Raw genomic sequence first — 23422 nt, forward strand, 5'->3', positions numbered from 1 at the left:
TCAACTAAATAGACACTTAGGAATTCCTTCCTTATGCTCATCCGGCCAAGTACAGATGCAAAGTCCAGTTTACTAACACTTGAACAAGAGGGGCTGATAAAAGGAACCAGCAATACCGACCTCCTGCCATCGTGGCAGTAAGGTAAGAGTTGTCGTAAGGACTAGCCGACAAGTAACTTTTGATACCTAAAGTCATATTCGCGACAGACGAGAAGGATAGCGGCGGTGGAAGTCCTGAACAAGGTCAGGAAAATGAATCAGGTTGTCTGCATGTTCCCAAGTGTGTTCCTCAGGTCTGTAACCCTTCCAATCTACCAGATAGTAGAGTTTAGACCGTGAGATCTTGGAATCAAGGATGTCCTGGACCTCATACTCAGACCCATCCTCGAGTTGCATTGGTGGAGGTGGAGGAATGACCTGATCTGGAATAGGATTGGGAATATAAGGCTCAAGGAGAGAGGAGTGAAAAATGGGGTGAATTTGATATGAGGAGGGAAGTGCAAGGCGATAAGTGACAGGATTAATAATGGCAGTGATAGGGAAAGGACTGAGGCGTTTGAAATCGAGTTTGGGACATGGCCTAGTGGTGGAGATATTTCACCTGAGGAGCTAGACTTTATCCCCGATATTGTAAGGGGGACAATCCTGACGATGGACATTGGCAAATGTTTTGTGAGATTCCTAAGCACGATGAAGGTGGAAGGAGATGGAGTTGTGGATTTCCTGGAGGTTGGAGACAAATGCCTCAGAGCGGGGATTTGAATGAGAGGATTCAGATGGAGAAGGAAGTGAGAGATTGAATCGGGGATTCTGGCCAGAGTTTGCAAAGAAGGGGGAAACTCGAAGGGAGGAGTGAACAAAATTGTTATATGAGAACTCAGCAAGGGGAAGGATATTGAACCAGTCATCCTGATGATAGTTGATGAAGCACCTCAGGAATTGTTCCAACGTCTAAATCGTTCGCTCGGACTATCCATTAGTTTGAGGATGATACGCCGAAGAGAGGTTGGCCTTCATTCCAAGCAGCTGCAAGAATCATTGCCAAAAATGAGAGATGAATTGAGGTCCCCGATTCGAAACCACATTTGCAGGAATCCTATGAAGTCGGAAAATTTCCCTGAATACCAGTTTTGCCATGTCCTCGCCCGAAAACTCCTTGGTACACGGCAGGAAGTGTGCCATCTTTGTGAAGTGATCCACCACGACTAAAATGCTGTTGAAGCCTCTAGAACTCGGAAGATCACTCAAGAAATCCATGGAGATGGATTCCCAAGGACTTGAAGGGACCGGGAGGGAACGAAGCAAACCTGAAGGAAGGTGGCAAGGTACTTTGTTTTGAGCACAAGTGTCACAAGAGGTAACAAAAGCTTTGATGTAGTCGTCCATGTGAGGCCACCAAAAGTCCCGTGCAACCAGCTCATAGGTTTTCGCAATGCCGAAGTGACCAGCAGTCGGGCTATCGTGGCACGCCATCAGAACCAACCTTCGAGCATCACCTTCAGGAACGTAAAGTTGCTCCCCACGGTACAACAAGCCATCTAAGAACTCAAGCTCGTCAAATCGCCGGCAGTCGGGAGTCACTGGGTGTCCAGCCTGAAGATGGGGGAAAATGTCGCTGGCAAGGTCGTTGGATTGAAGATCATTTCTGATCACATCTATCAAAGAGGAGTCCTGAGGGGCTAGGGAAATTGCCATAACTTGAAGTTGATCAGGACCGAGGATAACTTAATCCTGTTGATCGAAGGCAAGATTACCAGGCCTAAGACTGAGATAATAGCGCTTTGAAAGAGCATCAGGAAGGCTTTAAAGCTTTCCAGGTCTGTACTTGATAACAAAGTCAAATTGACTCAGAAATTGGGCCCACCTTGCCTGACAACGGCTCAAAACTTAGGAAGTGGCAAAGTACTTGAGATTTTTATGATCCGTCTAGACCATTGTTTGATGGCTTACCCCCTCCAAGAAACGATGCCACTCTCCAAAGGAATCCACGATGGCAAGGAGCTCTTTGTCGTGGATTTTGTAATTGATCTCCGCAGGCTGGAATTTTTGAGAATGGAAAGTGACTGGATGAAATTTCTAATCCGCTCCGAGTTGAGACAGCATAGCACCGATGGCAAAGTCGGAGGCATCAACATTGATGAAGAAAGGTTGGGAGGGATCAGCATGGATCAAGACGGGAGTAGAACCGAAGGCCACCTTGAGTGTGTCGAAGGCCTGTTGGGCAATAGCAGACCAAGAGAAGGGAACATCCTTGCGAGTGAGATGCATGAGAGGAAGGACAATATCAGAGTAGTGATCAATGAATTTGCGGTAAAAGTTGGCAAAGCCAAGGAAAACCTGAACGTCCGACATTGATTGTGGAGGCTCCCATTCGAGAATAGTCTTGACTTTGGCAAGATTCATCATGATACCCTCAGGAGTGACAATGTACCCAAGGAACTCCACAGACTTCTGATCGAAGGAACATTTCTCAAGCTTCGCGTATAGGCCGTGTTCCCGCAGCTTCGCCAGCACCTTGCGCACATGCTCGTCATGCTCCTCCTGAGTTTTTGAGTAGATGAGGATGTCGTCAAGGTAGACGATCACCATCTGATCAAGAAACTCCCGAAAGACATCGTTTGCCATGTGTTGGAAAACTACTGGAGCATTTGTCAAGCCAAATGGCATGACAGTGTACTCGAAGTGGCCATAGCGGGTTCGGAACGCAATCTTCCATTCATCGCCAGGCCGGATCCGGATTAGGTTGTATGCTCCACGGAGGTCGATCTTGGTGAAGAAGCGGGCACCGCCGAGGCGTTCCAACAGGTCCGAGATCAGGGGCAGCGGATAACGGTTCCGAACAGTCACCTTGTTCAAACCTCGGTAGTGGATGACTAGCCGCAAACTCCCATCCTTCTTCTTCACAAAGAAGACAGGCGCTCCAGCCAGGGACTGCAAATGCTGAATGTACCCCGAGGCAAGGTTCTCATCTACGTACTCTTTGAGGGCCTTAAGCTCAGACAGGGATAACCCGTAGATAGGCCCCCACGGAGGTGATGCTCCTTCCTATAAATCAATGGGACAGTCATAAAGCTGATGAATAAGTAGTACACTAGCTTTTTTCTTATCAAACACATCCCCAAAATCATGATACTTCTTAGGAAGACTGACAAGAGAAACATGCAAAGCAAAAAGGACAATAGGGTCTTCATGAAGAAGTTCTTTCATAGTGATTGTGGAGATAGGAGGAGGTGTACGACTAAATGGAATGATGAGACAAGGATACTATCCAGTGTAAGATGGAGAGGGAAAAGAAGAGGGTGAAAACTTGGTAAAGTCAGGAATAGAACCCCAATTTGAGTTTAGGGAACTTTTCCTGATTCGGACTTGATGAACAACAGGGGAAGCTATGGGAGATGGTGATGTGGGAGAGACGAACTGTAATTCCTTCCAACAGATCTGAGGCTGGTGTAGTTGGAACCAAGGAAGGCCGAGCACCACAGAGGAGGATTTGTTGTTAATGATGTTGAAGGCGATATCGGTGACGGTGGACCCGATGTGTACTCGAACGGGCAATGTTTCTCTAAGTCCAGAAGATGGAGACACAAAATGCCCGCCAATGCCTTCAACCCTCAGATCCCGTATGGTAGGAGAAAGAGGAATGTGATGTTGGGTGGCAAAGTCCATGTCCATGAAGCAGGAAGTTGCACCCGAGTCTAGTAGCGCTAGAGTCTTGAGTCCTAATTATCTGGTGAAAGAAAGGAGACATGGGATGCAGAAGTTGCGGGAATTGGTGGTGGCTTTGATGAAAGGTGGTGAGGAGCTTGATAAAGAAGAAAAGTGATTTTTATTCGGGGAGTCCAAACAGACAGCTCCTACTCTGTTTGGACAGGGTTGTTTCCCGATTGCAACAGAGGTGGACCTTGAGGCAGAGTGTACTCGAGCAGTCGGGGAGGCTTCTTGGGACACACAACTACTTTGTGATTAGAATCAGCACAGTAAAGGCAAAGATTATGAGATATTCGACGTTGCTTCTCAACAGGACTCAACTTCCCTCTGATGAGTCGGGGAGTACCAGAAATATCCATCGGGACCGGAGTAGTAGGTTCATGAGTATGCCTCGAAGACTCAAGCTGGGATTCCTGAGTCTGGGACGGGAAAACGGTGGCACGGCGACTTTTCTGACGACGTTCAAAGAGACGATTGTCGCATCGAACAGCTTTGTTGATGGCATCTGACAGGTACGTGAAATCCTCCATGGTGAGCAACAAATCCTTGACACCGTTGTTGAGGCCGAAACAAAATTGATCAATCAAGGCCCGCTCATCCCACTGAGTGTCCAAGGCAAGGAGTTGGAACTCTGCAGCATAGATTGAGGCAGGACGAGACCCTTGAGAGAGACATCTTATTTTTGTGGTGGTAGCCCGAACCCGATCCGTCTTGCCAAAACATACTTCGAGCTTCTTTTTGAACAACTGAAGATCCATCAGCTCCGAAACCACGACCCCTTTCATGCTCTTCTCCAGGAGAGGAGAAAACCATGACAAAGTTGCACCTTCGAGCAACGTCCCAATCGCACCGATTTGAGACTCGGGAGTGGGGTACCGCCGATGTTGAAGTGCGAAAATCAGCTCCATCTGGTTCAGGAATCCGCGAAGCTCCGAACGCTTGCCTGAAAATTTTGTCGAGAAACTCACCTTCGGTTCAGGAACTTTGCTGGATCCTTGAGCCGAAAGTGAAGCAAGCTCCTGCTGCATGCGAAGAAGAGTCGCCTTCAACTTGGTATTCTTAGACTGGATTTTTGCAAGGACTTCGGCAAAGAAATCAAGATGGCTTGGAGACTCCATCGGCAAAGAAGAAAGAAAAAAAAGGGGGAAAAAGGCAAAGGCAGTCAAACAATCAAAACGAACTAAAGCAAAAATGAAAAAACACAATCTGAATCAAACTGTCAAGACCCTCAACAAGATCAAGATTGGAAAATGCAAAAGACAAAGAGAAAAGATAGAGGAGATGAAGAAGAGGCCTTAGACTGGCATTGATTCAGATTGTGGAGAAATGGAACAAAGCTAACCTATATATATTATAGGTTGATAAAGCTCCACCACTCTTGGATCGAAGACGGCCTAAATATAGTTGAGGTCGAGGAAGCGCCACGTCATCATTAGGAATGTGGCTCGAGACTCAAGAATCATATGGGAAATCAGAGAGTCAGGAATAGGGAAGTGTCTCAAGACTCAGGAATGTGGTCTGCAGGTCAGGAATCCGGCAAAAGTCAGGAATGTGGCAAGAATTGGGGGATTCCTAACAGTCTAAATCTTCCTTTCTTTATAGCTTTTCCAATTTCTTCTCTGTTATTTTTCTTTAACTTTGGAGCAGCAGTTAGTGCAATTATTCAATGCTATGTGGTTATAATTGAATAATCAAACTCAATCGATAGCAATATTCATAGCATGTGATACAACTCCTCATGCTCTTGGTACTAATCCTTGCATTTGGCCGGAGTTCTTCTGTGGGAGTCCTGGAGATGATATGTACCATTAATTTGATCAATTTATAGCACATATTATTCTTGGGATAATGCTCAACAATTGTGTAAGTTTCCCACATGTCTCCAAAAGACAGTGTTACAGTGGTATAATGGTTTAAATGTAGCAACTCATGAGGATTAGAGCATTCTTCTAAATGTCTTCGTGCATTTAGACATGTTGATGATTGTAATAATGCCTTTCAACAATTACATCATTTTTATCTAAGGCTATATGAGCCAGTGATGCAATTTGGTGTTTGTTTTTTACTTTATGCCAAATATATCAAAGAAGATCAAATTAGGAATGTTGTGGCTAACACTTTGTAGAGATCTTGTAAAATTTGTATATGTACTTACTTTAACCACCCTAGACAATACTCTTCACTTGGCATAATATTATGAAATGTCACCTCTTTCATTTCTCATTACATGTCCTTCAACTCCACTTCCTATAAAAGATAGTTATGTTTCAATGGAGGTGGATGTTATTGCTGCCTAAGTTCAAAAACAAAGATGAAGGCATAGTTATAACCATAATGTCTATTGTTAGGCATGTGATAAAAGGGGTTACACTTATCAATATTGTTGATATTTTTGGAGTGGTGACTTTCATTTCCTGGATAGAGACTTTATATCTTGTTAGTGTTGTTATAGTAAAAAGTCTAAACATTGAGATGCTTATAAGAAATGACAAGAGTCAGAACATCCACAGCACCAAGAATTTCTTCAATCGAATGTCAGAGCAAAGCTTCGCATCCTGGAATCTGATGATCACCGCCTACTTGCACAACAGCCAAGTGAAACCTGCCAAGAGCCTCTTCAATCAAAACCCAGCCAAGAACCTCCTCCTCTACAACGCAATGCTCACAACCTACGCCCAAAACAGGTGCCACGCCCTCCCGATCGAGCTCTTTGACTCGATGCCGTGCAGAGATCTCATCTCCTAATGCAATGCTCTCCGCGCTCATGAACTCTAGCCCTATCGATCAAACCAAAGATTTCTTCGATCTAATTCCCGAGAAGATCGTTGCATGGAATACGATGCTCACAACATATGCCGACAATGGGCATCTGGAAATGGCGATTTCCATGTTCGATTCGATGGGCCATCATGATATCGTGTCCTACACTGCCATGGTCACTGCGTATGGATCGAGCGGCCAGATAGAACACGCAAGAATAGTGTTTGATTCATCACCCCAGAAAGACGTGGTTTTATCAACTGCCATGCTCGCAGCATATGCCCATTTAGGGTTCTTGGCAGAAGCTAGCACAATTTTCCAATCTATGCGAGAGCATAATCACGTGGAATTCTATGTTAGCTGCTCACGCATTGAGCAGCACAATCGAGAAAACGCAGTGGATTTTCGATTTGATGCCGGTAAGAGATACAGTGTCTTGGAATTTGATGCTCAGCGCGGCTTGGTCATCTGGAGAAAGCGATTTCCTTCTTTGCGACAATGCCAATGCCACACGCAGTCCCAGATCGCGTCGTGCCCTGGAACACGATGCTCGCGGCGCACGGAACCAGCTGCCAGGACCCCGAGAATCTCCTGTGGGCCGCGAATTTGCAAGGTGTGGCCCCGGATGCCGTCTCCTTCGTCTCGATTTTGGGGGCGTTTGGCCACACCGGGGACGTGGATTCCGGCTGGAGCTACCTCGTGTCGATGCGCAGCGATTACTCGATCCAGCCGGAGAAGCTCCACTTTGGGTGCATGGTGGCGAGCTGGGAACTTCGATTTCGCCCGAGATCTCTCCTTGACAACATGCCATTCGTTCCAGGGATCGAGCAATTGAGCTGCCTGACACTGTTCTAGAGCCAAACAAATTAGATTTCGTCCAGGAACTTCCAGAGATCGAGCAATTGAGCTATGACGCAATCGCCCATCTCGAGATCTAGACTAGACACTTGGAAGAAACAAAGATCTTCCTCCTTGGTCCTTTCAAAGGGCTGTCTCTTCGCTCTTCGGAGCACTGGCCGCCTCGACTCTCTCCTGGACAGCATCCACAGCCTTGTCTTGGACGCTGCTTTTCCCCTTGAGATCCTCGGCCGCGGCCTTGAGCTCTCCCGCCGCGGCCTCTTTCTTCTCTGGAGCAACGTCGACCTCTCTCGACTGATAAGTGTGGAGATAATCCTCGGCCTTCTTCACGTAGTTCCCAAACGGCGTGCCTTCGAGCTTGCCGTAGTGTGAGGCGCCCTGGAGAATGTCCTCGGCAGCGTCGGCGAGCTTGGCAGTGTCCATACCCCCACCACCGCCTTCCTTCTTAGCTCCTGCTCCTCCCATTTGCTGCTTCGCGGCGTCTAGAAGAACGTTGGCACTTCCCATAAGCTCCGAGTAGCTTGGAACTTCGCCGCTGGTCTTCTTTGCCTCCCCCGTGCTGCTCTTCTTTGGCTCCTCCGTGCCTGATCCATGGCCTGCTTCTTCCGTCTTTGGCTTCTCGCTCTCCTTGTCTCCGCTGAGAAAGGATCCTGCCTGCTTCTTGAAGAAATCCATAGAGGAAAAAAAGAAATGTGAGTAGACAAAGAGAAGATGAACCGAGAAGAAGAACCGAGGCTAAACTGTCGATGACACTCTCCAGTGGATAATTTTATAGAGTCCGGGAAAACGAGTAAAGGGACACGATTTTTTACGCGTTGGGGCCCAAACGGGATCACTATCCTCCTGTGAAGAAAGATGGACGAGGTAAATGTGACAGAGAAAAAAAGATATATACAAAACTGCCCCACCGACAAGTGCCACCCAGACTCCGATTTGGATGCACCACCAAAGATTTTTATCAAGCCGCTGTGGTTTGATTCGTCACAGTGACTTACAAAACACGTCGGAGAACTATAGTACAAAGCTTTCGAGTCTTATTTCGTGCTGCTACCTTGTCTGCCAAAGAAAAGAAGAGTTTAGCATAAAAGAAATGGAAAAAATTGTCATACCAGGTAATGAATTGTCTCGCTCCAGTTAAGAACTCTGTATCTGCAAAGAGAGAGAAGTCAACCAGGGAATCGTGAATCAAAAACATGTCCTTCAGCCACGCCAATTCCTCATACGACTGGTCCGTATTCTAGTTACACGAGCACTGCTCCAACCGGTTCCAAGACTGGGAGCAACGACGTGCAACGTCAACGGGCAGCGCAGTGAGATTACTAAATTATGCATCATAGGACCGAACCACTAGAAGGAAAAAAAAGTAAAGCGAACTTACATTGAGAGCTTAGAAGTTTAAGATGATCTTCTCTTGTGGAACCCCTTCGGCCGAAAGTAGATCAGTCACATCCTGCAATAAAAACATCACAGTGAAGGTAGGGCAAAGGGAAACAAAAAATCTCTACCTTGACCATGCCCTTGTGGCCACAAAGAAAAGTAACAACTTGAGAGGAATCTGGAATACTTATGTTCTTCGAAAAGGCTGCCTGTGGCACAATAAAGCGAAGTAAAATGAGAGATGGAGTAAAAGAGAAAACAATGAATCATGTCTACAACAATGACCATAAAAGTACCTGGACATATCCTGATTCGCCCATCCAGCTCCCATCAGGCTGCGAGAGCACGGGAATTATGCTCACGCCGCTTGCCTCCCACTCTTTGAACTTGTCCTATCGTAGAAATAAGTGAGAATCGACAACCGAAAAAGAAACAAAAGAAGAGTACCCGATATGCCATTCTCTCAAGACTCCTTGCTCCATAGTAAAGCCTCACATCGCTCCTCCTGTTCGCGTCAATTCCGGCCTCTATAAGTGATCGAATCGGACTGTCCTGAAAAAAAAAGGAACCATACGTAAACCATCCCAAAAGATAGAGAAAAAACGAGTGGAAAGAAGGAACATCATGTCTACGCAAACTATCCCAAGAAATGAAAGAACAAGAGAGTGGAAAGAAGGAAGAAAATCCCTACGTAAGAACAGATACGAGTGGAAAAACATGTCTACCATCCCAAGAGATAGCGAAGAGCAAGAACAAAAAAAAAAAAGAAAAAAAGAATGGAAACGGAAGAAAAAAGAAGAAGAAATCACGTTACCTGATACCAGAGCCAGTCGCGAAGAACAGCACAGTCTGGAACTTCTCTGGAGGATAGAGCTGGTCGATATCGAAACCTTTGCCCATCACTTGGCTCAAATCCACCTTATCTCCCTTGGCCAGATCGCACAGCACAGCCGAGGTAGTGCCCTCCACATCCTTGACAAGGAACTCCAAGAATCCCTTGGCAGCGGTGGAAGGCGGCGAAGCGATGGCGAAGAATCCCGGCTTGTGCTCCTCCTTTTTCATCTGGACGAATTGCCCCGGCTTGGAGTGACCCTTCTGGAGCTCGGGATTCCGGCCAATGTCGAGCACGATGTGGAAGAGTTGCTCCGCCGCTGGAGCAATCTCGACCAGCGGCGCCGACGTCCACAGCACTTCCTGCTTCCATTGCGCCCTAACGACGAATCTCACCCGCGCGGAGGATGATTTCTTGGACAGCGTCGAGCAGTACCTTTTGGCGAAACGCAAGCTCGGCGCCGCCGCCGTCGCCGCTGCCATCGCCATGGGATTTCCTAGGGCGAGTACCTGCGGCGCTCGCAATACCGCCATTGCCAGGAACCCTAAATTCCCAAATTTTGGGAGGCCTTTAAAAATGCCCTTCTTGGGCATTTGCAACACGTACGGATCCTCAAGCTGGGAGATCTTCTTTGGGCATAGAATCGAACACTTGTCTAAAGTAAAGAAGCATATCTTGTGCGCAGATATACAGTAATATGTTTTTTCCTGACAATATTCGTTCATGAAAATAGAACGTTCTTCTAGCTTCTAAATGCCCAGCTTGGGCATTTTCATTATCCCATGTTGACTTTTGCGTTGACATAGTTGACTTTTCATTGACTTACATTGAAAAAGTGGCTAAGAGATTCTCTCTTCTTGCGATGCTCCACAGCGATGGCGTTTCGACCACCACCACCACCAGCAGGAGCTGGAAAGTGGCAAAGAAATCGACGAAGGGAATCGCCACACTCTTGGCGGCGCTCAAGGAGGCAAGCAAGGCCAGGGATGCCAAGAGGGGGCGGGAGCTCCACTCCGACGCCATAGCCAGTGGAGTGGCGGGCGATCTCTTCGTGGGCAGCAGCCTGGTGGACATGTACTCCAACTGCGGCCTCATGGGCGAAGCGCGAGAGGTATTTGACGCCATGCCCAGCCATGACATTGTCTCGTGGAATGCGCTCATGCTCGGTTACGCAGAGAACGACGATGGATTGGTGGCGCTCGCCCTCTTCTCGCCGATGCGCGACGAGGGCTGCGCTCCAAACTCGAGAACTTTTGTCGCTGCGGCCAAGGCATGCTCTAGCATTGCCACGGCTGAGAAGGAAGAAAGAGGTAGCGAAGTATGCTCGACTTCCAAGATGAGATCGCTGGAGATTGGAATGGCGATCCACTCGCAGGCGCTGGAGAGGAGGTGCGGATCCATTTTCGTGGAGAGCTGCCTCGTCGATATGTATGCCAAGTGTGGCAGCATGGACGACGCTCGGCGCGTTTTCGAGAGCATGGAGAGGAGGAATATGGTGGCCTGGACGTCGCTCATGCTGGGGTATGCCGAGAGTGGCGATGGCCAAGCTGCGCTCGAGCTCTTCCAGGTGATGGAACGCGAGAACTGCCCGCGGGACGCTCGGACTTTCGTTGCCGCGGTGAAGGCTTGCTCGAGCCTGGCTATGGCGGCGAAGGAAGGATCATCTAGCGCTCGATCCATGAGAACTCTTGAGACCGGCATGGCTGTTCATCGCGAAGCTCGCAAGAGTGGATTCGAGTCGGATGCTTTCGTGGCTTGCGGACTTGTGGATTTGTATGCGAAGTGTGGGAGTATGGAGGATGCGAGGAGGATCTTCGAGCGCTTCGCCAGCCACGACGTTGTCTCGTGGACGGCGTTGATACTCGGCTATGGTGACAATGGCGAGCACGAGGTGGCGGTGGAGCTCTTCTTGCGCATGGTTCACCAGGGATACCATGCAAACGCTCGGACTTTCGTGGCAGTGATCAAGGCTTGCAGCAGCCTTGCCGAGGAGGAGCAAGGCGGAAGTGTGATAAAGTTTCGCGCTCTCGCCACTGGAATGGCGATCCATCGCCTCGCAGCTGCCAACGGTGGCTGCGATTCCAGGGACGTTTTCGTGGGGAACACTTTGATCGACATGTATGCGAAGTGTGGAACTATGGTGGATTCCCGCCGAGTTTTCGATGCGATGCTTACACGGGACGTGGTCTCGTACAACGCGATCATGCTGGGCTATGCCGAGAATGATGGCGAGGCTATGGCGCTCGAGCTACTCGCGGCCATGCACAGGGAAGAACCGCGCGTTGTGGCGAATAGCTTGAGCTACCTTGCTGCTGTGAAGGCTTGCAATCACTTGGCATCGCGAGAAGAAGCCAGGGACTTCGATGGAAGAGCTGTGAAGATCGAGAGCCTGGAGAAAGGCATGGCTGTTCATGCTCGAGCTACGGAAGCCGGGTGTGATCGAGATCTTTTAGTGGCGAGCAGCCTGATCGATATGTACTCGCGAGCTGGAAGCATGGAGGATTCGCACAGGGCCTTCGATCAAATGGAGAGCCACGATGTAGTGTCATGGACGGGGCTCGTCTCCGGCTACGCCGAGAATGGCGATGGCGAGAGCTCCCTGGCGGTGTTCTTCGCGATGGTGGACGAGGGAGTGGAGCCCGACTCGTGGACGCTCGCGGCGGCGCTCAAGGCGTGCGGATCCATCGCCTCGAGCAAAGCTGGGCGACGTCTCCATGGCGAGATTTGCCGGCATGGACTGGAGGGCGATACCATCGTGGTCACCGGTTTGATCGACTTCTATGGGAAGTGTGCTACCATGGCCGACGCTCAGCGTGTCTTTGATGGTTCCATGGTTGCCGCGCGGGACGTGGTTGCATGGACGGCTCTAGTGTCCGGCTATGGCCGCCAAGGTGACGTGAAGTTCGTGTTTGTGACGTTCCAGGCGATGGTGGACACTGGCGTGAGGCCGGGAGGTGTGACCCTGCTGTGTGTGCTAGCCGCATGTAGCCATGCCGGGCTTGTGGAGCGAGGGAAACGATTGTTTGGATCGATGAGAGAGAAGTATGGGATTGATCCTGGGCGAGAGCACTACCACTGCGTGATTGATATGCTGGGGCGAGCAAACCATCTGGAGGAGGCGCTGGAGATTGTGAGATCGATGCCTTTCCAAGCGGGTGTCGTGACCTGGATGACGATCTTGAGCGCTTGTAGGAAGTGGAAGAACACGAGAGTTGGAAGTGAAGCATTTGATGCGTTGGTTGGAATGGATGTGAGGGTGAAATCGTCAGCGTACTTGTTGATGGCTCATGTTTATGAGAGCTAAGATCTTATCTATTGGCGGGAGCTCTTTGAATTTACGCCGTTGGATTTAGGGTTCTTGCTAGATCTTTTGCAATGCTGATGTTCTTTCCAACTCTATCTATGCTCCAACGTTTAAGATCTCCTCGTGAGTTGACAGGTCTCCCAGTCGGATTCAAGGAAATGCGTACACTGAAGACTAGCTTAAGATCGGTCTCTGAAAAGAAGCCTGGTATTGTTTGGATTATTCTTCCTCGGATGTCATGTTACAGATGCTGTTCTCTTAAAGGAAAACCCAGACCTCGAAGCCTACACAGTCTAGCCCGAGCTATAGAACTTCCAAAAATCTTGGAAGTAAAGATGCTCGATCGAGAGAGATCTTTGCCAGAGTGTTTGCAGACTCCACATTCTAAAGGTATTATGTACTTTTCTCGTCTTGTCACTTGCGCAGGCTTTCTGCCAAATACAAAAGAGTCCCTTTTGCCACTGGTCCGAGTCATGAGAATTTCCCCATGCTATGCTTTAAGTTCATATTGCATTAGTTTAGGCCTTGGATGATCTGGATCGCGTGTGCTTCGTGCCACTTGCAGCCGAACTCTTGCAGCCGATTGTTGATTTCCAAAGTCCAATCCAGATCTTGTGCTCGTTGTTTATTAATCAGGGCTTTTTATTTACCAGCAAAAAACCAAAAAACTGGGCATAGTTTCATTGAGCACGAAAAAAAGTTTCTTGTGTCCTTGGTGTGAACTGCTTCTGTGAACTGCTTCTTAAGACTTAAGCCGCGTTTACATTTCTGACCATGGAAGGCATGCATGTTTCTATATGTCAGGAAAAACGATAAAAGGATGCTCAAGCATTGGCAGGTATTTTGTGATTAATGTCTGTTTTCATCTCCTAGTTTCACCCTTCCACAGGTGCCAATGTGGAGCGAGCTCGAACAGAAAAAAGCTTCCAAGCAGACACAAAACGATTTGCTGCATTGACTGATCACTTTTCTTCCTGAGGAACAATGACACTTGAAACAGAAAAACTCATTCTCGAGCAGAAATAATCAGTGATGTGAATAGTAGTTCATCCTGGAGTGTTGGTAACATCTCTGAGAAAATTTTGTTTCTCCAGGGCAATCTACACAGTTATTGTCATGTGACAATAACTGTCACATGAAATTCGTCCGAAAACCTTATGGGAAAACATGGCGGCCCTCCTGCCAAGATCTAGGCTGAGACTCAGCTACAATGCGGGGAAGCTTGGCTATAAACCTTCTCTAGAAAGAGAGTAAAAGGTGAGAGAACCAAGGTGTGTGTGTCCGTTTCGGGGCATTGCAGCAAACTCAATTCCTTGGTCTCATGTTAGAAGATTCTAGTCGGTGACACTGTGACCTCACCCGGTTTCTCCTTCTCTCACTCCTTTCCCTTTCTCTCTGCTCGTCCTTTCCCTTTCTCTTTGCTGAAACACCAACAAATAAAGGTCTGTTTTTACACCCGGTCGCTACTGTGATCGGCAGGCTTCGTGAAAATTCTGATGGTGGATGGTGGCTGTTTCTAATTATTAAACAGTGTTTCTTACATAAATGACATTCTTTTTCATTCTCCCATGGCTTAAGCTGATGATCCTTCGGTGATCATTCTGATTGTGATGGAACTACTGATTAATTAGGTTTATATTGTGAGGGGAATGCCAGAAGTCGAGCTCGATATCTCCTAGATTTCGACCTTGTTGGCTACATCACACGAACCCCAATTTTGAACTATATATACTTTTTATATATGGTTTTAACTATATTGCAATTTTTTTAAGAAAAAGCAAACAAATGGACCATCTGGCAACGATATCAATCGAGGCGATCTTCTTCCTCTCCTTCGAACGGACGAGAAACGCGACGCACGGAACTGCAGTTGCGATCCGGAGCAGCAAGCTGGTGGTGCTCCAAAATCCTCGCAGAATTTGCTGGATCGAAGCGTCTGGAGCAGCCCCTGCTTCATCTGCGACGCTGCTCTGGCTTATAACACCTATTGCCAAGATGAAACAAGAAGAAATAAAGAGCTCTCTCCTTTTCAATGGAAGTGGGCCAGCACGATGCTGCAGAGCAGTTGCCGACGGTGGACCATCATCTATGCGAGAAAAAAGAATCTGTAGAATTGATTTTTTCAAATTCAAACATTAGCTTATAAGATTTACATGGTCCTTATATAAGAGCAACATTATTTCTATAAATATTTCTTTATCCACTCATGTTCGAGGACCTTTTCCAAAGTAAGCCTCCTTCCGGGATCCAATTCCGTCATGCCTTGGATAAGCTGCCTTGCAGAAAGGGATGGAATGCTATCCCAATCCATAGAATTGTGATGGAGGTTCCTTAAACTTTGATCTCGCTTGCGTGCATTCTTAAATACCACCTCCACATCCATATTTGAGAACGGACAAGCTGCCGTGAGGCAAGTGTAAAGCAGCATCCCTAAACCCCACACGTCGCTGGCTTTGATATAGTGTCCATCAAACATCGCTTCGGGAGACATATAATCCCACGTCCCAACCCCACACTCGTTCCACGGATCATCCATCCAGCAAGCCATCCCAAAGTCGGACACCTTTGGGACATAGAACTTCCCAGGCCGCGGGTACTTCAGCAAAACATTCGCGGGCTTCAGGTCGCAGTGGATGATCTCGTTGTCATGAACCCTCTTTAGCGTCTTGGCGAGAGCTATGACGATCTTTGCAGATTCTTCCTCATCAAGCTGCCCCTTGTACTTGATCCGGTCCTGAAGGCTGCAATTGCACAGCTCAAGAACAAGGTGGTACACCTCCCCGTACTGATTGGGCTCTTCTCGTATGATGTGCTCGAAGTGGACGAGCCCCTGTTCATCCAAACCCTTGAGTGACACCTCTAGCATAGCCATCACTCGAGCTTCAAACAGCCCATCGGGCCCATGAACTGTCTTGATCGCAAAAACCTTTCCATCACTCCTTCGGAATGCCTTGTACACCGTTGCTTGCCCTCCACCCCCAATCGACTTCTCTAGTCTATATTTCTCTACCAGCGCTGGGTATTCATCACAGAATTTTTCATCCAAGACCGTGTGGTACTCCATCCCTTGCCTAGGTTTCTTGGGCACGTAGTTCTCCAAGCTATCCTCGCGCTCGCGCTCGCGCTTAACCATCTCGAAAGAGCTCTAGGGCTTGTTTGTAAAGGCAGAATCTTAGTTTATGCATCTTTTATTTTAAAGGTATCATGTTTAAGTGAACATTTCCTGGAATGCCAAGTGTGGAAGCATGAGAGACTCTCGGCGGCGGGATTGAGAACCACGACGTTGTCTCCTGGACGGTATTGGTTCTGGGATACGCTCGAAGATTTGGCTCTGGAGCTCTTCTTGGAGATGGACGATCAATCCAGATTGCTCGAGTTTTCTCGCGGCTATCAAAACTTGCTCTAGTCTGGCTGCGCGAGAGGAGATTGGTGCGTCGTTGGCTGTGGAGATCAAGAGCTTGGAACGAGCTTTGGCGATTCACTCTCACGCATCAAACTCTCGCGGCTTCAAGTTGGAGGCGAGGAGACATACACTTGGGAAACGCGATGGTGGACTTGTATGGCAAGTGTGAAAGTCTAGAAGATGCTCGCAGGGTGTTTGATTCGATGGAGCAGCACGACATCGTTTCCTGGACATCGATCATCACAGGCTATGCTCACGAGAGCCAAGATGGAGACGAAGCTTTCCTTCTCTTCTCTTCCATGCAAGAACAAGGATTTAAACCCGATCGTTTAGCTTGTGTCGCCGCTATCAAGGCTTGTAGCGTAAATCACGGAGAAGAAAATGGGATTTAGACGTAGAATCTCTCGAGAAAGCAATGAAAATCCATTCGTGGATCTCGCAGCTTGGCCTGGAGAGAGATCCAGCAGTCTGGTTGATATGTATGCCAAGTGTGGAAGCTTGATCATGGACATTCGCAGGGTATTTGATAAGATCTTAGATCGCGACATACTCTCGTGGAACTCTTTCCTGTTTGGATGTGTTTACATTGGCGAGGACGAGCTTGCGTTGGAATGCTATGCAGCCCTGGAAGTTGCTCCAAACTCTCAAACCTTTCTTGCGTTGTTGCAAGTTTGCAGGAACCTGGGAGATTTGAAGCTCGGGAAGCTCTTCCACGGACAGATTCTCCGGCAGGGACTGGAAGGGAGTTCTGTAAGGATTTCCCTGCTCGACTTCTACTGTAAATGCGGGAGCGTCGAGGTCGCCGAGCTTGTGTTTGAGAGCTCCATTGCGTCTCCCAACACTGTGGCATGGAATACTTTGATTGCAGGACATGGCGCTCAAGGAGACGCCATCGCTGCGTTCCAAGCGTTTCGGAGCATGCGAGTAGGAAAAGATACACTTGAGAAAAAACTTTGATGTATATTTGAGGAGTCGCGCCAAACAATCTTTGAAGTAGTCTTGAGAACCTTGGTTTTGTGGCTACCAGCGAGTTTACACAGTCGCCGAGCTCGAGAGCAAGCTTGGTGTTGTCAACAAGCTCTCGCCAAGCTCTCACATTGGATGTTTGCCACAAAGGTTTCGCAAAGCCACCACCGATTGCCGCCATGTATCACGGGCACCTGTGACTTCAGTAGGCACGAGATCTTTGCAACTGAACTGGGAAAAGAAACCGGCTCAGCAATGGTAGAGGTAGCTCCACTTTCGCTGTGATTCGGACCTGGAGAAAAGAAAGTGATGGAAAGATTGACAACATCAGGAAGCAGGACCTTTGAAGCGATTTCTATGTGGTCCGCAACACAAGACTACGTTATCACCTAGTCTGCAGTGAAGGAAAAAGAGAAAGATCTCATACTTATGTGCAAGATCCAGCAATTCCAACTTGTCCACAAATCATACAGTTGCATCCTATCACAACATTGTGTCCAATTTACATGCAAATAAGCCAAGAGTAAGCAGTGGTTAAGAAAAGAAAAAGTTTCTCAAACAGTGGACCAAGTTGTCAAGCTTCACCTTATCCAAGATGACTATGTCACACCAGCTGATGATTAGTCCAGGGCAAATGAGACTTCAGAAGGAGAACAAGCAACTTTTGTTACCTCTCAGGGTCGAGGATAAATTGGCACTCAATCTTTATCAGCAATTCCTAAGAAAAAGACATTGTCATTGCTTTTATTATTTATAATAAATCAGTGCTCGGAAAATTTGGTATTTTAACCCCACACTTTTATTTTTCCCACTTTTCCTAAACAAGCAGAATGTTTATAAATTCTAATTATGTTTATGGTTCGTTAGATTGACAGTTTGCTCAAAAGTAATTTGTATGTTCAATTACATTCTTTTCTATTTTAATTTTATCTTTACTCTCCTGTTCTACGTATACAAAAAAAGCTGAACGCTAGTTGCGATGGTCGTCGACTCGAGGCAGGAGAGCAAGCAGCTCAAGGCACAGTTAAGTTAGTTCCTTTCATTTCTTTAGATGTACAGTATTTCTAAAGGAGATGAACAAGGTTGCATCATATCTAGAGTTGCAGGTTTCGACTAATGCTCTGGCTAAATGTTATTTTAGGACGAGCTATATGGAAATGCCCTTAATTCCGGTTTGCCTTGAGGACATCATTTCAGCTGAATTCGTTAGGGTTTGGTTGCGGGTTTATCATTTGGGAATGGCGGGATCATGAATGTGGGAAGCGCGAGATTTCTCTCTGGATCCAGGAATTTTGAGCACCAGGCCGAGATGGAGAAGATTTGGTGCCTCAGCTGTATTTTCTTGCGCTGGCGTCTCATTCCACGCGATGTTGCATCATTACAGTGATGCGCTATTGACGACTGATGTGCATTGGTACACACAGACTCTGGATCACTACACGACTCAAGTGAGAAATTTCCTTTCTTTATTCTTCAAGAGATTTGATTTTTACGTGCTTGATCTTTGCAGGACGATAGAACTTTTGCTCACCGTTACTATGAGTTTACTGACTACTTCAATGCTCAAGATGTGTGGTGAGGGACCGTGTGTAGGGATCCAAAATGATTACAGTGTAAGAAAAGCATTTTTCTCGACTGAATTGGATTGCCTTTCTTACCTGCGGTGGCAAGGTGCTAGCGAAAAGATTAGGAGAGGAAAGATTAGTAAGAATAACATTACTATTAAGCAAACTAAGAGTTGCTACATGCAATGCGTAACAAATTTTTACTATTTTTTATAAAAACACAATAAAATGTCCCTCAAACCATTTTACAAAATTAATAGGAGCATTAAATTGTATTTGTGAGGTCCAAGTGTATAGCTACTATGCCACATATTAATATTAGCATAATAGAATTTTGATAGCCATTGGATTAGTTTTAATCCAAACCATTTACTTTTATATATAAACTAAGGTTTTTGGGTTAATTGATATGCACATTTCTATATTTCATTTCTATATTTTATACACTCACATTGGTGGAGGTGAGGGATTATTTCTGAGAAGTGTTTAGATTTGAGATTTTAGTTTAGATATAGCTTTTACATTATCTAAATCTTCCTTTTCTTATAACTTTTTCGATTTCTTCTCTTGTGGTTATTCATCTTTATGGCAAAGCCTCCTTTTTTTTACTTTAGAGCAATAATTAGTGCAATTGCTTAATACTATATGGTTGAAATCTATAATTTGTGCTAAAGTTGTCCATAACCCTATCATTTGGCTATCTTGTTATTTTTGGAGCTTTCATTTTGGCCAAATTGAAACATTTAGTGATCCATCTTTAGAAATATATTTTCTTTCCCACAATTTATTAATATCAAACACATATGAGTATTCCTTACCTAACTTTATTATTTGGATTTCTTTTAATGATTTCCATGACTCATTTTTGGCTATTAGTTTTTTGCTCCTATCCTTTGATTGTTGCACTAAACAATATAAGATCACTATTTCCATGTTTGAGATATCTTTTTAATTCTATAAAAAAAGCTTTATGTTGCTAAATCCAAGAAGTGTTCACCCTTAATAAATCTCCTTAATATTATTTCCTATAAACTCTATCTTGTGCAGTGAGATTCTCCTCTCCTGCATCAAGCAACTTACTCATCTCGAGTAAGTTCAAAGATGGACAGAGTAGAACAGAAACAACCTTACCTCAACTTTATCTTGAGGAGATCACTGATGTTGATGATGATTGCTCCCGGGATGGGCTTGACAACCAGCAAGGTGTTGTTCTGCACTCTACATTTTTGCCCTTAGCATTGCAAGATTTATCAATTGTGTGTATTGGCTGCTCCAGGTATGAATCTCATTGCAAGGCAAGAGGAAGGTCATGTAAAGAAACGCATTTTTCTTCTCCTTTTGCAGCTGATAGATTGGATGTGGATACCTCTTCTACACGCTGGGAACGCAGCTCAAACACTGGAGCTTGATTCCTTATGGCTTATGGCCTGCCATGGTTTTGGTCACCGAGATTGTCCAGACATTCATCCTTGCTGGTTTCTGCTACTACTGCATAAAGAGGTATGGATCGAAAGAAGAAAAAATCCATTTTTTCCATGAAATTTATGATTTCTTTGTTTGTGACAGTGTGGCGGAGGGCCAGATGATGATCTGGTTACCGTCAAGCATCGAGCCCCATTCCCACTTTGGAGGGCTCACATTGCTCTTTCAGGATGTGTGCTTCTTTGGATTTAAGGAATTTGTGGAGGCCGCCACGGTGTCGCTGAGTACCTCCACTAGCGCAGCAGCCTCCTCTTGCAAATTACCCACGAGTCCCATTTGGAGGGGACGCGTCCAAAGGAAAACGCCCGAGCCAGGATGTCCCCAGGTCGGGCCGGACTTTGTCCGGTGGGCTGCTGGAGGCGTGGGAAATCTAGTCGAGCTCTTTGCCTTCTCTATTCTTTCTTTCCTTGCGGCAAAGAGGAGAAAGAAAGCACCCAAGCAAGAAAAACCAAGGTCCACAGCAAAACAATCGAGCAAGCAAAGGAGAGATGCGATCACTCACCATGGGCGCCATCCAGATTCAGCTCCATCTATGCCACAAGCGAGAGAATCATTAGAAGGAAGAAGCGGGCACACAGGCAAGCAATCCTCCCGAGCTCAACCGCCAGAAAAACCAGTTCTTGCTCCACGGACTTTATAATATACCTAGACATCAAATAAGCATATTTAATTTAGTTCTTTTTAGTGGTTTTGTGTTACAATTTAGAAAATTTAAGAGGCCGGGACCTTCACTTTTCTTAATTTCTATAAGTCTGAATTTGAAGAAAACGCTCTGCTCGTGAGTGATATATGAGCTTTACTGGAACTTGACTTTTCGTTTTCTTCAAAGAGAGCGAAAATATACGAAGAAAGGTAATCCTGAAAGACGACAAAATAAATTCCAAGCAACTCCTTAACTCCAAGATGGAAGTACAGTGTAAAGGAGAATGAAATCCATGCAAGGTTGTGGAGCCTCCCAGCATAGGCTTTCAAACCCGGTGCTGCGAAGGTTCAGACACAAGCGGCGGCCTCGGCGCCAACAAGTCCTCCCATCGCAGGTGAGCTCTCGATCTCTATTTCTCTCGCTCGATCGAGAATGCATGCCCTTGCATGCGCGATTTCTTCTCAATCTCACTCCATGTCTTGCAGCTCGCCTTGTCTGGTTCCAATGGCTGCCATTGCCAAAGCAATTGCGATGACTGCCGCAGCTGAGTATCGATCGCTTTGTTTTCTTTTCTTCTTTCATGAAAGCTTGGATTTTTTTCTCTCTCTTTGCATGCACAGGGAGAGCATCGCGAAGCAAGACAGCAGCAAGGCTTCGCAGATCATGCACTCGCTCTCTCCCGAGAAGATCGAGATGTTTAAGTCGCTCGAGGGCTGGGCGGAGGAATCCATCATTCCTCCGGCTGGTGGAGAAATGCTGGCAGCCCCAGGACTATCTCCCGGAGCCATCCTCGGAGAGCTTCTACGACGAGGTCCGTGAGCTGAGGGAGCGAGCCAAGAGCTTAATTCTTCTGCCTCGTCGGGGACATGATCACCGAGGAAGCGCTGCCAACTTACTTGACGATGCTCAACACTCTCGATGGCACCCGCGACGAGACCGGTGCGAGCCCGAGTGCGTGGGCACTGTGGGGGCGTGCCTGGACTGCCGAGGAGAATCGCCATGGTGATTTGCTCAACAAGTATCTCTAGCTCACTGGACGAGTCGATATGAAGCAAATCGAGAAGACGATCCAGTACTTGATCGGTTCTGGAATGGTAAAGAGCCAGAGTTTCTTCTTTCTCGGGAACTCAAAAGTTCGGGTTTTCCATCCTTGCAGGACCGAGAACAATCCATACCTCAGGTTCATCTACAAGTCCTTCCAGGAGGAAGCCACCTCCATCTCTCACGGCAACACTGCTCGCCATGCCAAGGAGCACGGAGACCACAAGCTCGCGACTGTTTGCAGCCTCATCGCATCCGACGAGAAGTGGCACGAGAATGCTTACACCAGGACCGTGGAGAAGCTGTTTGAGATCGATCCAGAGGGCGCAATGCTGGGGCTGGAGGACATGATGATGAAGAAGATCTCCATGCCGGCTCATCTCATGTACGACGGCCAGGACAAGAACCTGTTTGAGCACTTCTCTTTGGTGGCACAGAGGACGGGGGTATACACTGCCAAGGATTAAGCAGGAATTCTGGAGCACTTGGTCAAGAGATGGATCGTAGAGTCCATCACTGGATTGTCTGCTCACGCGCTAAAGGCCCAGGATTTCATGTGTGGTCTCCGTCCTCGGATCTTGAGATTGGAAGAGTGAGCTCACAGCAGGGTGAAAAAGGGCCCCAAGACTGGAATGTTTAGCTGGAGGGAAGTCGTTCTCTAGGTTTAAAAGGTAAAAGGTGTACATTATGAGTTAATGTTCCAATAATTTGCTTTATTTTATTTTGTTTAGACATCAAACAGTCCAACTCAAACAAAAGAGTTTATAATAAGCATGTGCATTGTTTTATACATTTTCTTCTTTTGATTGTTTAGGAATTAACCAGTGGATATACATAGAATATATTTGAATATTTGAATATATTTTATTATTCAGCGGTGTGAGGTCTAGTTATGCCATAAACTAATATTGGAATTTTGATATCTAATAAAATTGGTGAGTATCAAAATCCCAATATTAGTATATAGCATAACTAGACCTCAAGTGATGACCACTTACTCCTGTATATAAATTAAAATTTTTGGATTAACATTTCTGTATTCCAATTTTGCATTTCATGCACTCACCACAGTTAATATTCATTTAAATGTAAATAAATTGGTGAGTATCACCAATTTTAGTATATGGCATAACTAGACCTCAAGGAATGACCACTTGCTCCTGTATATAAATTAAGACTTTTGGATTACTGTTTTTGTATTCCATTTTTGTATTTCATGCACTCACCACAGTTCATTTTCATTTAAAGTTTCTCAATAAAATACATTCTAACTTATTCTACCATCTAATGGTTTGTGATAGTTATATAATTTATAAAATTTGTGAATAAGTTAGCATTTTTGCAACTAATTGAATTGTTTTTTCTACTGGGGAGAAATATATTGTTTTGCTTTCCAAGCATTTTACCCTTGATATTATAGTTAGTGTGGATGGTTATGGGGAATTTGCAATGGTTTCTAGTCTTTCAGAATAGTGGAGAGGTG

General features: G+C 46.3%; 5 protein-coding genes and 1 pseudogene across 6 annotated transcripts; 4 read left to right on the top strand and 2 right to left on the bottom strand.

Moving 5' to 3' along the window:
- Positions 1-6472: 6472 nt before the first annotated feature.
- LOC112348518 (pentatricopeptide repeat-containing protein At2g45350, chloroplastic-like) lies at positions 6473-7323 on the top strand. Its single transcript, XM_024681188.1, has 2 exons — positions 6473-6887; positions 6986-7323. The coding sequence occupies exons 1-2, from the start codon at positions 6473-6475 to the stop codon at positions 7321-7323; spliced, it is 753 nt and encodes a 250-aa protein (XP_024536956.1).
- A 739-nt stretch (positions 7324-8062) lies between these two features.
- Positions 8063-10067, bottom strand: LOC9648870 (fruit protein pKIWI502). 2 transcript variants are annotated; one of them, XR_002993097.1, is made up of 8 exons: positions 9518-10067; positions 9151-9250; positions 9000-9095; positions 8832-8912; positions 8705-8776; positions 8436-8475; positions 8235-8382; positions 8063-8169 (listed from the first exon to the last, which is right to left on the bottom strand). XR_002993097.1 is itself a non-coding variant. In XM_024681295.1 (7 exons), the coding sequence occupies exons 1-5, from the start codon at positions 10021-10023 to the stop codon at positions 8714-8716; spliced, it is 846 nt and encodes a 281-aa protein (XP_024537063.1). In that variant the 5' UTR covers positions 10024-10067; the 3' UTR covers positions 8173-8382; positions 8436-8475; positions 8705-8713. The 2 variants fall into 2 exon arrangements, 1 of the variants encoding a protein (XP_024537063.1); XM_024681295.1 differs by lacking the exon at positions 8063-8169 and having other exon boundaries at positions 8173-8382.
- Positions 10068-10538: 471 nt separating this feature from the next.
- LOC112348570 (pentatricopeptide repeat-containing protein At1g11290, chloroplastic-like) lies at positions 10539-13124 on the top strand. The gene is made up of 2 exons (XM_024681377.1): positions 10539-10646; positions 10711-13124. Exon 2 carries the CDS (start codon positions 10752-10754, stop codon positions 12837-12839), a length of 2088 nt encoding a protein of 695 aa, XP_024537145.1. The 5' UTR covers positions 10539-10646; positions 10711-10751; the 3' UTR covers positions 12840-13124.
- Positions 13125-13885: 761 nt separating this feature from the next.
- Positions 13886-15972, bottom strand: LOC9648976 (probable myosin light chain kinase DDB_G0282429). The gene is made up of 4 exons (XM_002976395.2): positions 15058-15972; positions 14623-14944; positions 14199-14260; positions 13886-13939 (listed from the first exon to the last, which is right to left on the bottom strand). The coding sequence occupies exons 1-4, from the start codon at positions 15970-15972 to the stop codon at positions 13886-13888; spliced, it is 1353 nt and encodes a 450-aa protein (XP_002976441.2).
- Positions 15973-16385: 413 nt separating this feature from the next.
- LOC112348520 (putative pentatricopeptide repeat-containing protein At3g13770, mitochondrial) lies at positions 16386-17470 on the top strand. Its single transcript, XM_024681189.1, has 3 exons — positions 16386-16599; positions 16685-17166; positions 17270-17470. Exons 1-3 carry the CDS (start codon positions 16386-16388, stop codon positions 17468-17470), a joined length of 897 nt encoding a protein of 298 aa, XP_024536957.1.
- A 717-nt stretch (positions 17471-18187) lies between these two features.
- LOC112348521 lies at positions 18188-22535 on the top strand (annotated as a pseudogene).
- Positions 22536-23422: the final 887 nt, after the last annotated feature.

Source organism: Selaginella moellendorffii, unplaced genomic scaffold, assembly GCF_000143415.4.
Source record: "Selaginella moellendorffii unplaced genomic scaffold, v1.0 SELMOscaffold_30, whole genome shotgun sequence".
NCBI classification, from domain to species: Eukaryota; Viridiplantae; Streptophyta; class Lycopodiopsida; order Selaginellales; family Selaginellaceae; genus Selaginella; species Selaginella moellendorffii.